Source organism: Manacus vitellinus, unplaced genomic scaffold (assembly GCF_001715985.3).
Source record: "Manacus vitellinus isolate BGI_N305 unplaced genomic scaffold, ASM171598v3 scaffold_47_pilon, whole genome shotgun sequence".
NCBI lineage: Eukaryota > Metazoa > Chordata > Aves > Passeriformes > Pipridae > Manacus > Manacus vitellinus.
The window spans coordinates 2,769,551-2,785,511 of NW_021940585.1; the positions used below are offsets into that span (position 1 = coordinate 2,769,551).

At 46.5% G+C, this 15,961-nt stretch overlaps 1 protein-coding gene across 4 annotated transcripts in view; it reads left to right on the forward strand.

The window, feature by feature from the left end:
* Nucleotides 1-15,961, forward strand: part of KCND3 (potassium voltage-gated channel subfamily D member 3) — a 131,151-nt gene that overhangs the window by 109,002 nt on the left and 6,188 nt on the right. For all 4 annotated transcript variants that reach the window (XM_018079839.1, XM_018079842.1, XM_018079840.2 and 1 more), the window contains exons 4-5: nt 7,147-7,248; nt 15,294-15,386. In XM_018079839.1, coding sequence (XP_017935328.1) covers nt 7,147-7,248; nt 15,294-15,386 — 195 coding nt within the window. The remainder of the gene's footprint in view (nt 1-7,146; nt 7,249-15,293; nt 15,387-15,961) is intronic.

Here is a 15,961-nt window from a genome sequence, read left to right on the forward strand (position 1 = left end):
CTGGAGAAAAGGAGGCTCAGGGGGGACCTTCTGGCTCTGCAACTCCCTGACAGGAGGGGAGATCCAAGGAGGTCAGGCTCTGCTCCAGGGAACAAGGGACAGGAGGAGAGGACACGGCCTCAAGCTGTGCCAGGGGAGGGTCAGGTTGGACATCAGGAGGAATTTCTCCCTGGAAAGGATGGTCAGGCCTTGGAAGGGGCTGCCCAGGGAGGTGTTGGAGTCCCCATGCCTGGAGGTGTCCAAGGCAGGACTGACCGTGGCCCTCAGTGCTCTGGGCTGGGGGACAAGGAGGGGATGGTCACAGGTTGAACTCAATGACCTTGGAGGTCTTCCCCAACCTAAAGGATTCTGTAGCTGCCAGGGAGCAGGACAACAGCCCCACCATCATCTCTTTCCCTGGGGCTTCATTCCGGGGGGGAGAACAAAGAACACAAATTTTACAGACTTGCTTATTTTTTCTCCCATTTCAAGGCTTTTTGGTCACTGCCCCCATCCCACCCCCCCAGGTTTTCACCACCTCCTTGGGCAGGTGTGAGCAGCACTATGTGAGCAGTTCCCTTCCTCTTCTGCAGCTAACACAGGCCTCCACATCATTAATTAGGTTCATCTATCAGGCCCAGTGAGTTGGCATGTGACACCAGATCAAATTCTCTTAATTTCTCCATCCCCTGAATACTTTATAGCCATTAATTAGGGGTGTGAGCTCTGTGAAAGATGTTACAAGAGTGAGATCTGGAAACATAGATTAAAAAAAAGACAGACAGATAAATCACAGGCAGACAGATGCTCATCACACTCAGCTTCCAGTGAAACACAGAACCTTATTTTAGATTAATAGAGAGCAGCAACATCTCTATTAATGAGGCAGAAAAACATCAGGGTCTTCTCTTGATACTTTTATTAAGTAATACAGTTCTGGACAAATTCTGACCCTGATTTAAACCCCATAACAACTCTACCTGTACCAGATTATTCCCATTGCAACTGGGCACCTCTTTAACCACCATTCCTCAGAGCAATTTTGACCCAAGCTCTAAAAATCTCTTATAGCACTAAAAATATTTTTAAAAAAGCCCATGTAGGGATTTCTTTTATCATTATTTCAGGAAGGGGAAAAGAAGGGAAGAGAGGTGGCTTTGTCAGTCAGCTGGACTGGTAGCGTGGGAACTTCAGCACAGAGGAAGCTTTGAATTCCAGCCAAGATGCAGCAACTGTGTAACACATAATTCCATCAAGGAAAAACTGTCCCTAAGGTCAGTTCTTATAGAGATCAAGGTCTGACTGTAACCCATATTGGGTGGATGAATACATAGATAACTTGAAAAAGGTATTAAAAATAAGCAGGGCATCTTCAGAGGATAAAAATATGAAATGGCCTCCAAAAAAGCCTACTACTTAAATGTCAAAGAAAGGGATAAAGTGAGAATGGTCAAACTATAAAAAAAAAGTGAGGTTTATTTTGTTCTTCCCTGAAAAATGCAGAAAACACCAGAAAGGGGATGGTCTGTGTGAAAAGAAAATGACAGTACAATGGCAACTGAGTAAAACTGGCAATGAATAAACAGAGGCTGGAAATCAGAAGTTTTCTAAACAGAAGAATAAATTTCTGAAATAAACGCCCTGTAGGAGTAAGAGCTTCACTAAGTTTGAGCCAGAGCTTGTAAGTCTCAGGATGAAAATGTACAAAAAGTAGTTTACAATAGAGAGGGACCAGTCCTGGTGCTCCAGGGGCTTCCTGCGTTTCTCTGTGAATTTTGCATATTATGATAATTTTAAAATTCTCTGTTTAATCAGCCAGGATATCTGTGACTGGTAGAGAAGCCCAGATCCATTAAACTCCATATTCTGTGCATTGTTCTATAAATAGTTTGAACATCGTGTTCTTCGGTGTTGGAAAAGATTAAACGATAAAGTTCATTTGAAATGATGTTCTGTTGCTTTAATGGTGCCAAGGGTAAGGTAGGATTAAAAGGAGAGATACAGAGGAGAAGAGGGGAATCTTTCATCTCTGGAAAGTAATGAAGAGGCCCAAAATAAGATCAAGGTCTGACTGTAAGTGGTTCTATCAAATTATATAGGAATATAATGAGTTCTACACTATCTAATTTCCATATGCAGCTCTATAACGTCTCCCCCCAAAGCAGAAGTGACAGGATATTTAAACTCAACTCAAAAGCTGTTTAATGTAAAGATTGGAGAGGAAGGAAATTTTAAATGTGCATACTTTTGTTTCTTAGGGGGGGGAAAAAGGTTAAAAGGAGGAAAAAAAAAAATGTAGTTTTCGAGCATGTAACAGTTCTGTGCCTCCACTGCCTGCCCATTACCACGGCCAGATGGACCATGGCAAGCAGAATAACAACTAGTTCTTATTATATGGACCATTTGCTTTTTAAACAGCCATGATTCCACTCAGCATTCAAACACGTGTAACAACCCCCAGCCCTGATTTCCCTCTCCAACCTGCTCTGTCAGAGATGGCAAAGCAGCTTCTGGGTGTCAGGAGCAGGACAGATGATCAGTGGTGCCTCATTAGACTGAGGAAAGCACTCCACAGGCACTAGATCCATTTAATGTCTTCTCCACTCCATTATTTTTTAAAAATGAAGGTTTTTCCACGTTCTGCTCGGCAAGGAAGGGCTCCCACAATAGGCTGGGGAGCTGGGCTGGTTCCCACCAGGTGAAGGGTCCATCCATCCCCTTCCCAAGTCACATTTGGGCACCGAGTTCCCACTCAGAAGCACAGACTGAAGCCTCTGCTGAATTCCTCTCTGAGTTTTATGCTATAATTAGTCGAAGGTACCACAGACAGGATCATTTTAGGGAGGTGAGAACACAACTACAAGAAGATCCTTTTTTGTCACTCCATACTCCAAGCCCTGGTGTTAAGCCTGCACAAACTCCTGTTTAACTCTACAATCTGCTTGTTGCCCTTTCCATATCCTAAAATCAACCACGGTTCTTTCCATCCAGAATTAAAGCCCAAACCCCAACCTAGCAACAGATGCAGAAAAACGCAAAGACTTGCTGTGATGTTTCACCTTGAGAATAAAAATCAGATATTCTCTTGATTACTTCTGAGAGCAGCTTCATTTCAGCCTTAAAAGAACCGGGCGGTGCACCCAAACTGCAGCAGCCACCAATAGGTCTATTCAAATTCAAACTACTAATTGTTTGGGAATTAGCATGTGAAACACCGTTAATTATCTCGTGTGGCTGCGTTTTTCTGCCAGGAATCCTCTTAGTGTGGTTTTAGCAGATAAAAGTAGAAGGGATGTGGATGGAGCACCTCCAACACCAGGAAAGGCTGAGGGAGCTGGGATTGTTTAGATTAAAAAAGAGAAAGCTCAGAGGGATCTTATTGATGTATATATGTTAAGATATATAAATATATACCTGAATATATATTAAATATATATATACAGCAATATTTATATACAATGTGTCTATTCAGGTTTCCATCTTTGGAGATCCTCAAAAGCCACCTGGACACAGGTCTGGGCAACTGGGTGTAGGTGGCCCTGTTTGAGAAGGAAAGTTGGACCAGATGCCCCATGACATGACTCCCAGAGGTCCCTTCCAACCTCAACCATCCTGTGAAGGTTAATTTTAATAACAGCTCCAGTCCCAAGAGGGAGAGGTGGGTGCAGGACCTGTGCACATATCACTGACACACAGGTACTGCAGTCACTCCTCGCTCAGGTACTGAGGGTCTGCAAAGCTCAAGATGTCTGGCAAATATGAAACTATGTCACAGGCTGTAGCTTAATAGTTTATTAGACCACATAAATCAAGAGTGAACTTTATCTCCATAAGAACTAGATGAAAATCATTAATAAATAATAATTAGTTGTTTCCTGAGCCTGCCATCTGGTAAGCAGTTTTCCCAGCCAGCAGCTCCTGCTCCTTGCACTTCTCCCAAAAGCTAGAAGATGAACTCAGGCTATTTTTTTTTCCTCCTCTACCAGTCCCCTTGGGAAGTGCAGATCCCCAGGATGCTGAAATCCTCCCCACTGCACCTCAGCTCTCCACCTGTACAGGTCTTCACTCCTTATCCCAAGCCTCCAGTTTCCCAAAAAACAGTAAAACCCCAGAAGTTGTTGAGCCCTGCCTTCCATCCTGCCCTCAGAAACACGTGGGCTCCAAGATAACCAAATTAATCATTCTAACCTGTAAGTGGCTGTCATTAGTATTATTATTTTCATCATATAAATTATCTTCCAGATTAGGTCATATGCATTTTGAGATCCTGTGGTTTCCTAGCAACTCCTCTCCCCACTCTCCATGCAGACACAGTGTGCTGCTTTCTTTTCCTTTTTTAGACTCTCTGTGCAGGGGTTATATTCAGCAACAGTAATCTCAGGCCTGGCCCTGATGACCTTTAGTCTGTCACATTTTGGGGGATAAGATGCAAAAGGCACCTGTTCCCCTCCAGCTCCCTCAAAAAAAAAAAAAAAAAAAAAAGACATTTGCAGCACAAAGGCAGAAAACCACAGTCCTCCAATTGTCCAGCTCTGTCCTCAGACCAGGAACACTGAGCTCTGCAGGGCAGGGAGGACAAAAACATAGCCACAGGTGGTAAAAACAGGCAGAATTTGGAGGATCTCAAAACCCTTTTTCACTGTCAGGCTTGACCAAAGTAGCACATCCCACATAAACAGACAACAGGTACCTAAATACACAAAGCTTGTGGTGCTTGAGCGAGAAGCTTCCCCAAATAATTCCCATTTAACACAGACTTTCACCTAAAAACCTGAACTGTTGTTTCAGAGTTGTTTCTAGTCCAGTGCAGGAAACTGTCTGGAGGGCCAAACCAATTTTAGGCACCCATTTTAATTAACTTCTCTAGCTGAGTTAATCAAGATATCTCCCAAATTTAATCACAATGGGGACACGGAGCTGGGATATGTGATGATCCCAGACAATCCTTTGTGTGAGGAGAATGGGATTAACTTCTGTCCTGCCCCACTGACATTTTTTAAAATAACAACGTCTGTTCTAAACTACAAAAGCTGTGGGGCTTAATTATTTAGATAGCTGGTGGCCCTGTTTCAAAAAGAAAAAGAGAACAGACCTCAGAAATGAACCAGCTTCAGTCCACATGGAGTACAGCTATTAATATTTGATCCCCTGCTAGCCTGGAGGCAAAGGGAATAATGTTCATTACAACAGCCTGAGACTGAATCCACTTGAACAATTGACTGAACTGGAGGTGAGGAGGAAACCTTTCCTGCTACAGGTGAGCTGAGCTGGGCTACTCTGGCAATTCCTCCAGCAAAGGAGCTGATGTTTGGTCAAGCACAGAAAAAAAAAAGGGGATTTTCAGAGGTGGCCCTCAGAGCCTCCCTGTAAAGATCATTACTGCATCCAAAATCCAGTCTTAAGATCATTGAGAAAAGTAAGGATCAGAGCTACAAAGGCATATACCTGCATATAGAAGAAATAATTACATTTCTATTAAATTACCAGGAACAGACAGGCAATGGTACTTCACTGGAAAATGGAATATCCTTCAGTCCCTTATCCCCTGCTCTCTCCCCCTAATCCATAGGAGTCCCTATGGATTTTTGGATTACAGCCTCAGGCCAGTCTTACTCGGGGCCTAAAGCAACACAGCAGGGTGGGAAAGTTTTCAGAGAAAACTGAAGCTCCAATTTCACTTTCTTGTTGTATTCCCAGTCTAAATCTTGCAAATACAACCCGTGCCCCTTTCTCAGGGTGACCAGATTGGACCTTGGCCCCAGCACAGAGATTTCACTCTCAGATGCTGATTAGGAGCCTCAGCATTAAAATGGGACAGTGAAATCTAGGTGAAGTGTAGAAAATAAAGTCAATTTGGGATGTCCCCATTTTGGGGGGGGGTCAAAAGATGACCTATTTTTCAGACTGGTCAGAGCCTGTGTCACCCAGTTAAAGCTGCAAACTGGTCCCCTGGGCATGTCTTTGCCTGGGAAATTGTCTGTTTGAGCAGAAGGTCTTGAGGTTAAAGAAATCTTTCAACTATTGAAGGCCAGAGTCACTCACACACTCCCAGGAATAAAGCTCCTGGAATGACAGTGCTCCCTGGACCCACTGCAGATACTTTATTCTTCCTACAGTGTCTACCCATTAGCACCTCTAATTAGAAGGCAAAATCACGAGCTCCATGTTATTTAAGGGATTATGCAGCATTTTAAAACTACAGCACAATGTAATTATTTTTTAATAGCCGCAGCTATTTCATGTATTTACTTTTAATGGTGTTTGAGTCATAAATTAACTGTAGAAAAAGGCAAATCAGCACTTGACAGAGGAGCAGGCAGCAATTGGGGAAAAAAAAAATGAAATGCTAAAAGGAATGATCAAAAATTATCAAAAAGGAAGAGGGCATTAATTTTTCTTGTTTGCTTTGTTCTGGGCTGCCTTTTATCATCTAACTTGTCCCCCTGGAGATCTAAAAGGTCAGGGATGAATAAACACAAGGAGATTTGAATGCCTGTGTTGTTGCAGAGTGACTTCTGTCAGTTGTTAAGAAATGTGTATTTTTGGGCAGTTTTATATTATCAGACAGTAAAGTTAATAAACTAACACTGCCAAGTGACAACAGAGATGCAAGAGAACAGAGCTGGAAGATGAAGAAAGGACTAAACAACCAAGCACGTTAGAGGGAAGGTGAGCCAGGAAAAAAACATATGCCTGGTGCTAAACCACCCAAAATCATCCTTGTCCAAGACCTGTGCCCCTTTCTCAGGGTGACCAGATTGGACCTCGGCCCCAGCACAGAGATTTCGCTCTCAGGTGCTGATTAGGAGCCTCAGCATTAAAATGGGACAGTGAAATCTGGGTGAAGTATAGAAAATAAAGTCAAAATCATCCTTGTCCAAGACAAAGCTCACCCCAAAAAATTACAGTGAACTTTTGAAAGGGTAAAAAAACCCTCTGAAGCAGCTCATTTGTCATCTCTGGAGAGGTTTTTAACCCTCTGTGGCAGCTGAAGTGCTTCGGGTCCCGCAGACAGGCCCGTGCCGGCTGTTCCAGCAGCACCTCGGCCCCTCTGCCCACCCCAGGCAGAGCAAGAACCTGACATTTCCTTCCTCCTGCTCCTGTCCTGGCAATGCCCATCCCTCAGTGTGTCCCAGGCCCTAACTCTGCTGTCTCCCTCCCCCACAGAAAGCCCGGCTCGCCCGGATCCGCGTGGCCAAGACCGGCAGCTCCAACGCGTACCTGCACAGCAAACGCAACGGCCTCCTCAACGAAGCCCTGGAGCTCACGGTGAGTGGGGACGTGCCACCTCCTGCCACAGACTTCCCTAAAGTTCCCTGTTCCCACTCCTCTCCCTGGGATCCCTTCCCCTTCTCTCTCTCTCTCGTTGCCGCTTAATTGCTCGTTATCCAGCGTGGTGGCCTCGCACATGGAATGGTGCTGGTGAGGCCACCCCTGGAGTGCTGTGTCCAGCTCTGGGCCCTCAGCTCAGGAAGGACATGGAGGGGCTGGAGCAGGTCCAGAGGAGAGCAACGAGGCTGGGGAAGGGACTGGAGCACAAGTGCTGTGAGGAGAGGCTGAGGGAGCTGGGGCTGTTCAGCCTGGAGAAGAGGAGGCTCAGGGGAGACCTCCTCACTCTCTGCAACTCCCTGACAGGAGGGGGGAGCCAGGGGGGGTTGGTCTCTTTTCCCAGGCAACTCTCAGCAAGACAAGAGGGCTGGGTCTGCAGCTGTGCCAGGGGAGGTTTAGGTTGGATATTAGGAAGAATTTCTTTGCAGAGAGGGTGCTCAGCCATTGGAATGGGCTGCCCAGGGAAGTGGGGGATTCTCCATCCCTGGAGGTTTTTAAGAAGAGACTGGATGTGGCATCAGTGCCATGGGCTGGGAACCACAGCGGGGTTGGATCAAGGGTTGGACTTGATGATCTCAGAGGTCCCTTCTAACCCAACTGATTCTGTGGTTCTGTGGTGTGGAGGCACAGCTGGAATCAGCTGGATGGGAGGAAAAAGCTCCTGTGGGCTCCTCCTCAAGCTAGAAAAGAATCTGGCTTTCCAGCAGCGAGCACAGTTCCCTCTAATCCCTCTGTTGGTTTCCACAGCCCGGGCTCTGCCCACCCCACTCCCTTCCAGCACACAGTCATTTGTTTTCTAAGAGCACAACATGGGCTACCCGATCATCTCCAACAGAATAGGAGAACATTCCCTAGCTCCTGATTGAGGCAACTGGGTGGTGGGTTTATTTTTAAAGGCCCCTGGCTGTTCAGGAAGAGGGAAGCTCTGAGTGTGTCAGGTTGCTCAGCAGAACCAGTGAACACGAGGTGAGGTTATCACATTAAGCCTGATCCACACCAGAGCAGGTATTAGCACATTTCATGGATTTCATTCCAAATAAATCAGCCTTCCATGCGTGTGGGAAGCAGAGAGGAGATGAAGGATGTTTAATTGAACCACCTAGCACTTGTTCATGCATCCTTACTTGGGGTCTAATCCTTCATAAAATGTGATTTTCCCTGGCATGTCCTTGCATTTGTGTTCAGAGAAAGGGAATAGAGGTGGGGAAGGGGCTGGAGAGTAAGTTCTGCTGAGGGAGCTGAGGGGGCTCAGCCTGGAGAAAAGGAGGCTCAGGGGGGACCTTCTGGCTCTGCAACCCCCTGAGAGGAGGGGGGAGCCATGGGGAGTTGGGCTCTGCTCCAGGGAACAAGGGACAGGAGAGGAGGGAACGGCCTCAGGCTGTGCCAGGGGAGGGTCAGGTTGGACATTAGGAGGAATTTCTCCATGGAAAGGGTGGTCAGGCCTTGGAAGGGGCTGCCCAGGTGGAGTCTCCACCCCTGGAGGTGTCCAAGGAAGGGCTGGACATGGCCCTCAGTGCTCTGGGCTGGGGGACAAGGAGGGGATGAGTCAAATGTCAGACTCAGTCCTGGAGGTCTTTTCCAACCTTAACAGTTCCATAAAATCCAAGCTGAAAACCCTTTCCAGTTCATGGTTAAAGCTGCTCCCCAAAGCCCTGAGCCCACTCCCAGCCCAGTTTGGTGGGCACAGCACAGGGAAGTCGTGCAGCACCCTGTTTGCCACGTGGGAAGGTGCTCAGTGCACACTGGGATCCAGAAACCTGGCCCTTTACAACTGGAATCCTTTTTCAAGGGACTCTACAAAAGCCCTTCACACGAAGCACAGATTTGGAAGGTGGGGGGCCCAGATCAGTTGCTGTTCTCCCCTCCAAAACAAGTTTGATCCTTCTGGCTACACACCCAACGTTGTCTCCTGCTCTGTGAATGGCAGCAACACCCGAAAAAACCTGTTTCTTGAACCATATGTTGCTGTTGAGCAGCTCAAGAGAAGTTTCTTTATCAAGTAAAGACCAGGCAGGCAGGTCACACCTATTCCAGAACCTCATCCCCATCCAGGAAGGGCTCAGGGAAACCAACTCTGCTGGGATTCTGCTTTTTCACTACCCAGAAACAGGCAAAAAAATGTGACTAAAAATTGAAAATTTCCTTTTAAGCTTTAGATTTCTGGTTTTTTTAAAAAAAAAAACGCCAGGAGAGCTTAGCAGGGACACTTGGTTTGCACTTGATCTTCCAGCCTGTCATCCCACCAAGAATCTCCTCACTTCTCTTGTCAACCAAAACTCCCTGCCAAGACCACTCAGGGAAGAGCAGCTGACTCACCAATGCTTAAAGTCCAAAATGCAGGAGGTTGAGAGAAATATTTGGCTGAATGGGCTCATTTCTTGGCACCTGCCCAAAAATCAGCAGGAAAGGGATCGTTTTGTTGGCTACAAAGCTCCTGTAGACACAGGAACTAAAACAAAAACATTCCTAAAGAGGTTCTAGAGGATTTTTTTTTTTTACCCATTAATAACTAAATTTATATATATAGTAACACCTAGAGCAGGTTTTCTGGGTGCAACTTGCTTTCTGCTGGGTTTATAACTCTAAATCAGAGGCACAGGGTGATTTGGGTTGGAAGGGACCTAAAGATGCTCTGGTTTCAACCTCCTGCATTGGACAGGGAATCTGCCACTAGATGGAAGGTTGAAATGCTGATATGACTCCCCCACAGCCCAGTAAGAACCACAAATCCCACTCTGAAAAGCACTAAATACTGTGTACATTGGTATTAACACTCTGTAAGAAAATATCCCCACCTGAAGGAACTCCCTGTTGAAATAGTGAAAGAGTTATGTGACATGTTGGAATATAATTTTTTTAAATTCACTAAATTACTAAATTTTGATTAATTTATTAAAAGAAGAAACTTGCCAAAGCCATGCCTGGCACCTGCACAAGCACCAGGAAATGGTCTTTGACTACCTGAGGACCTGAATCAAAACCCAACATGTCTCTCCATCCCCAGGTAGTGGCATTAATTAATTACAGGACTGCAGAACATCCTCTCTTTACATGACCATTTTAACTCCACGAGGCAGGATTTCATGTCCTTTCATTTCATGGCAGGAGAACAAACTATTCTGAAGGGTACAAAATGTGAATGACAGCCTAGTCTAGACAGCCAAATTTTTTAAGCTGTAAAAATATGAAGGAATGTGACTCCTGCAGTTGCTATATTTAGGCACCAAAATATTATCTCCATACTGTGCATATTTGTCAGTCAAATTAGGATCAAACTGCTTCAGTGGTCAGGTGCACATCCCATTTTGACACCTTGCCCGGGATTCTTGCTCACAGTAATGGGCTGCACATGGCCAGATTGCCTTAGGGCTGGTGTGTCACCCAGCAGCAATTCCAACTGCAATTACTCCGTGGCCATGAGCAGATATTATCACTTCCATCAGCAGCAATCCCACATGTGTTATTGTTTTACAAGGGCCCAGCACATTGCCTGGCACTCTGACACTCAGAGGGGTCACAGAACAACTGCCCCACGACATAGCCTGGCTGTGGCTCTGCAGTCAAACTAATAAATTGGAAAATAAGGACTGTTCAGGATTCCAGAACGTGTGCCAGAATGTCCTTTCATTAGCAGCAGAATGAATGCACTGACACCATCCTCCCAGGGAACAGCACGTCTCCAGCCCGTGGCCTCCCATCAAAGCAGAGAAAGAGGGAAGAAAAGGATTCATCCAAGGACAGCAGCAGGAAGGAGATCTGCTTCCAGCAAGAATACGGGCTCTTGCTTCACAAACATGTGGATTTGTGGCATTTGCCATCTAGACACGAAGTACTCAGAACTGTTTGCTTCTCATTTAGAGATTTTATTTTTTTTTTCAGTGGGCTTTATGTCAAATGTGCTCAAGGGATGGGTGAGCTCCTTCCCATGGCAGCAGCCTACATATCCTCTTAGCACTAATCTCCTTGTACAGCCAGCTGAAATTCCCTTTTAGCTGAAATGCTGGGAGCTGTATATCCCGGGAACAGGAGGTTTGTGAGGTCTTGTGCCTTTTCACAAGCAGAACCTGCTTAGCCATAGATAAGCCTTGGAGCTGCTCCCCTGGGCAGGGACAGTCCAACCCCTGAACCAGCTCATCTGGGTTCACCAGGGCCCAATTCTATGTGATGGAGCACTTAAAGAGAGGCAGAGTGGAAGTATTTTGGATTTCAGTGTGTCTCAGCCTCCCTCCAGGCAACCAGCAGTTCACTGAATGTCTTCCAAGAACAAACTGAATGGCAGCTGGCATCAAATCCCTGCAAAACTGGCATCCCAGCTCCAAAAGCAAACCATCCCCTCTCCTCCCTCCTCCCCACTAGCTCCTCCATTCCAGCCAGCCTCTCCTAATGAAGACACAGATTTTGGTTGCCTGCAGTACCACTAGTGCAACCTCTGTAGGTTCATTTCCCTCAACAGAGCTGTCAAAATGCCCAGTTTCTGTGATGTTGGCACTGTCACTGTCCTAGGGCAGGACTTCCAGCAGATCTCATGCCTAATTTCCACTTAGGGTGGGCTCAGTGGTTGCCTGCTCTTTGTTTCTGGAAACACTGAGCTGACTGAAAAAAAACCCAAAAAAATCCAAAAGGAAGATAAGGAACAAGTCACAATCCCTGATATTCCACGTTCTTCCTGGTCACTGCCCTTGAGTGACACATCCCTTGAGCCATTTCCCTCAGTGACAAACCCAGCCTTGGGATGGAAGGCACAGGGAGAGGCTGAGCTGTGCTGCCAACATTCAACAATTGGCTTAACTCTCCTACCAGAGGTACCAAAGCTCTATCTTTGCTCTCAGATCCCATTTAGATTTCCTCCCGAGCAAATCCTCATAAAAAAGGATACTGTTTGCAATATATGCTCTTCCCCTCTCCTTTTCCAGTGTTTTAGTGCAGCATCCTATCTGCTTTAGGGCCTCCAAGGACCTCCATGGGAAACATTCCAGCCCAGCCTCCAGCAGAGTCAGTGCTCTCAGCAGGTACCAACAGGACCTGCTGGGTGTGTTACCTCACCAGGAGGATTGTTAAGAAGAAAAATGGAACTGATTTTTTTTGTTGTTTTCTTTTGGGCCACTTCTAAAAATACTTCTGGGAATGCTCATCCTCCAAAACAACAACAACAACCCAAAAAAAAAAAAATCCATAACCTGCCTAAGATGCATTCCCCCAGGAATCTATTAATTCTGTGTACAGTAAGTCAGCTTCCTTAATGCACCACTTCAGCTGTGTTTTGGCATCTGTCAGAGACAGAGTTATTCCTTCACTTAAGGATCACAGCACCAGCCTGGAAATGGCATCCAGGAGAAGCATTTGCAGTGAATCACCGGGACACAGGGGTGTGTTTAAATGCAGTGCTTCAACCAGAGATGGATTTGACCCCCTTGGGAGCTACAGGCAATGTCTTGGCACTTCTGACAAGATGTTCTGCCGTGTCTCCCATCCCACCCATTTCCTCTCTTGAGCAGCCAGATATTGCTGCTTCGTGTCTGAGCAGAGATTCCAGCCATGCACAGCCACTTCTGACTTCAGGATTTTGGCATCACACAAAACACCAGGCACCCTTTACTTGTGGAAAACATTTTACAACACCTAATTGCTATTTTCATGCACGTCATTGTCTTTGAAAACGCCAGTCCTCAAAGACACACACAGATTAAAGTGTGATGAAATCACAGGGAGCTTCAAGACCAGAAACTTAAGTAGTAGTAGTAGTAAGAGAATATCCTTAAAAATCTGCCACCTTACAATCTTAAATCTGCCAGCGCACAACAGAGAAAGGGAGAAAAATACTTCTGGCTCTCCCATAGCACAGAAACTCTGCAGGCAACCCCATTTGCTACTTTTCCATTAATTTCTGAGGTGTATCTGACCATCAGATCACAGGGGAAGTAACATGTTATACTTTGAGAAACATCTGATTCACTGATACAGTGCAGAAATCAGAAATACAGAGCCCTGGCTTTCTCCCCCCACACCAATTCTGTCAACTAAATTGGGCTATTGCTGTTTTGATGAGTGCTTGAGACAAAGCTTTCTGTGTGAGCTAAACACCACTGAACTCGAGCTCCCAACCTCTCATCCACTTCTATTCCAGAGCTGAGCTCAAGCCCCTCAGCTTAACAGGAGCAGAGAGACCAGGCTGAGACCTGGAGCTTATCCCAACCACTAAGAACTCTGCAAGCTGAGCTGTTCCTCCCCAAATCACCACAAACACACCTACCTGGTGCAGAAGCCACAGGCAGAACAGCAGAATTGCCCCAAAGAGTCCTTCCAACCCAGAGCCACACAAACCAAAAGCAGATTATTCTCCTCCAACTCTTCTTATGCTTTCCTGGGTGGAGCCACTCCTTTTAACAGCTTTTCAAGCTAAATGCTCTCAGCTGTGCCCAGTTGCGCCTCAAAAGGCACAGGCTGCCTAAACACACCTGCTTTGATTTAGCTTATAAATTTGTTGCCCCCATTTCAGCAGTTTGAGTGCACAGGTGAGGAGAGCTGGTTCCCACTTGTCCAGGATTCCTGTGCAGTGAGCCAAGGATGTGGATGGTGAGGCCTCTGGACCAGGCTCTCCTTGTCCTGGTTTTGTGCTAAATGATGCCCAGAGGGTTGCAGGTCAGTTTGCAGGACTCCTGAGTGCTGTGTTACTAAAACACAAATCACAGGCAGCCCTGCTGCTGAGGGCCATAATCCATCTAATCCATCAGAAACTAATGCAGATGGGACCTTTCCTTCTGCCAAGGAACTGCTGCCACATTTCAGGTGAACATCAACCCTCTGCCACTGCTGCACGAGGCTTCTTCATTGGAATTCTTCCCTCTGGTGACCAGTGACAGGCTGGAGCTGTGCCAGGGGAGGTTTAGGTTGGATCTCAGGAAAAAGTTCTTCCCCCAGAGGGTGGTTGGGCACTGAAGAGGCTCCCCAGGGCAGTGGGCACGGCACCAAGGCTGCCAGAGCTCAAGGGGTGTTTGGACAATGCTCTCAGGGACAGGGTGGGATTTTGGGGTGTCCTGTGCAAGGCCAGCAGTTGGACTGGATGATCCCTGTGGGTCCCTTCCAGCTCAGGATATTCTATGATTCTGTTTTAATAGGATAACTTGTATATATAAACTGTTCCACTCATAGTGTCTGCCTGTTCCTCCCTTCTCCCTCCCTGTCAGAGAAGGCTTGGCCACAGGAGGGGTTACACACATTCAGTTTGCACCAAAGCCAGTCCCAGGACCTGCTATAACCCCCCAACAAGAACCAGACACCCCAAAAACACACCCCCCCCTTTTAATACACTGTGTATTTGCCACTGTGTGGCAAACAACTGGTGATATGCACAAAGAGGGGAGACAGAGCAGGGGTTCCTGTTCTACAAACAGCATTAGGGTCCAAAACATGGAGCCCAGGTTCACATTTTCTGCTCCCACGTGCAGCTGTGGCTCAGGAGGGTTTGGCAAATAACACACCCAAGTTCCTGAAGGTCAGGCAGAGCCAGGCTTTAGCTCAGAGAAGGCAGGACAGCTTTTGTTTTGTCTCCTAACACAGCCCAGGGTTCAGGGTACATCTGCTGGCATTCAAAGGTCACGTCAAGCTTAGAAGCCTTAATGCATTTTGGAAAAATACAACAGCACAGGTTCTTCTTCTCTTGACATTCTGGCTCCTGAGCCTTGACATCCTATGCCAGCAGTCCTTCCCACATCTCCTCCCCAGCTATGGAATACCAGGAAACACACAGGTTTGGGATCCAACCTGAGCTCCTCACCTCAGTTTACAACCCAAATCATTAGGGCAAAAAAAAAAAAGAGGAAAACTCCTAAGAGCTGGGAAAAAAACCTGAGAACTGGCAACACTGCAAGTGTTATCTTTACCCCTCTGAAAGCTCGTGCTGGGACTGGTATTTCTGTTTGTTTTCGTGGTTTTACACCTGGTTTGGGTTTTGTTTCCCCCCCCCCCCTCTTTTCGTGGCTGTTCAGGGATCCACCGAAGAGGAACAGCACATGACTAAAGGCACCTCCTTAATCGAAAGCCAACACCACCATCTGCTGCACTGCCTGGAAAAAACAACCGTAAGTACCAACACGATCCCTCCACCCTGCCCAGGTCTGTGTGCCTGGCAAGGGCTCCCCATGGGTAAAGTGCCCACGGAAGGCTCTTGGTGGCCCTTGGTCAGACACATCCAGTACCTGGTGTGTGCCAGAGGGGCTGGTTCTAAAGCTCCTGATGTTCTAAAGCACTTCTATTTCCTTGTCTTCTTAAAATAATAAAAATGATCCCCGTGCAAAGGGATAAAGGTGGGATTATCTGCTGCTCCTCAGTCACCCACACCTGCACAAAGCCAGCAGCAGGTTGCTCAGTCGAGGTCGCCTGAAGGCAAAGAAGTTTTCAGCACAGAATTAGGGAGGTCCCAGAATCACAAGTTTCATTTCTTCGGCGTTTCTGAAAGAGAACTAAATTGCATTTGTCCTGTACTGTCAGTCACACATCATATCCACCCCTCATTTGTGCTAATTAGCAATAGAGGACGGTTCTGCTGCCTTAAAGAGGAAGAAGATGCTGGTGGTGACTCCAAACCCCAGCCTGGTCACCAGTGCCAAGAGGCTGGAAAGAAAATAACCTTTAGCCCATGAGATGGCTCAGAGCA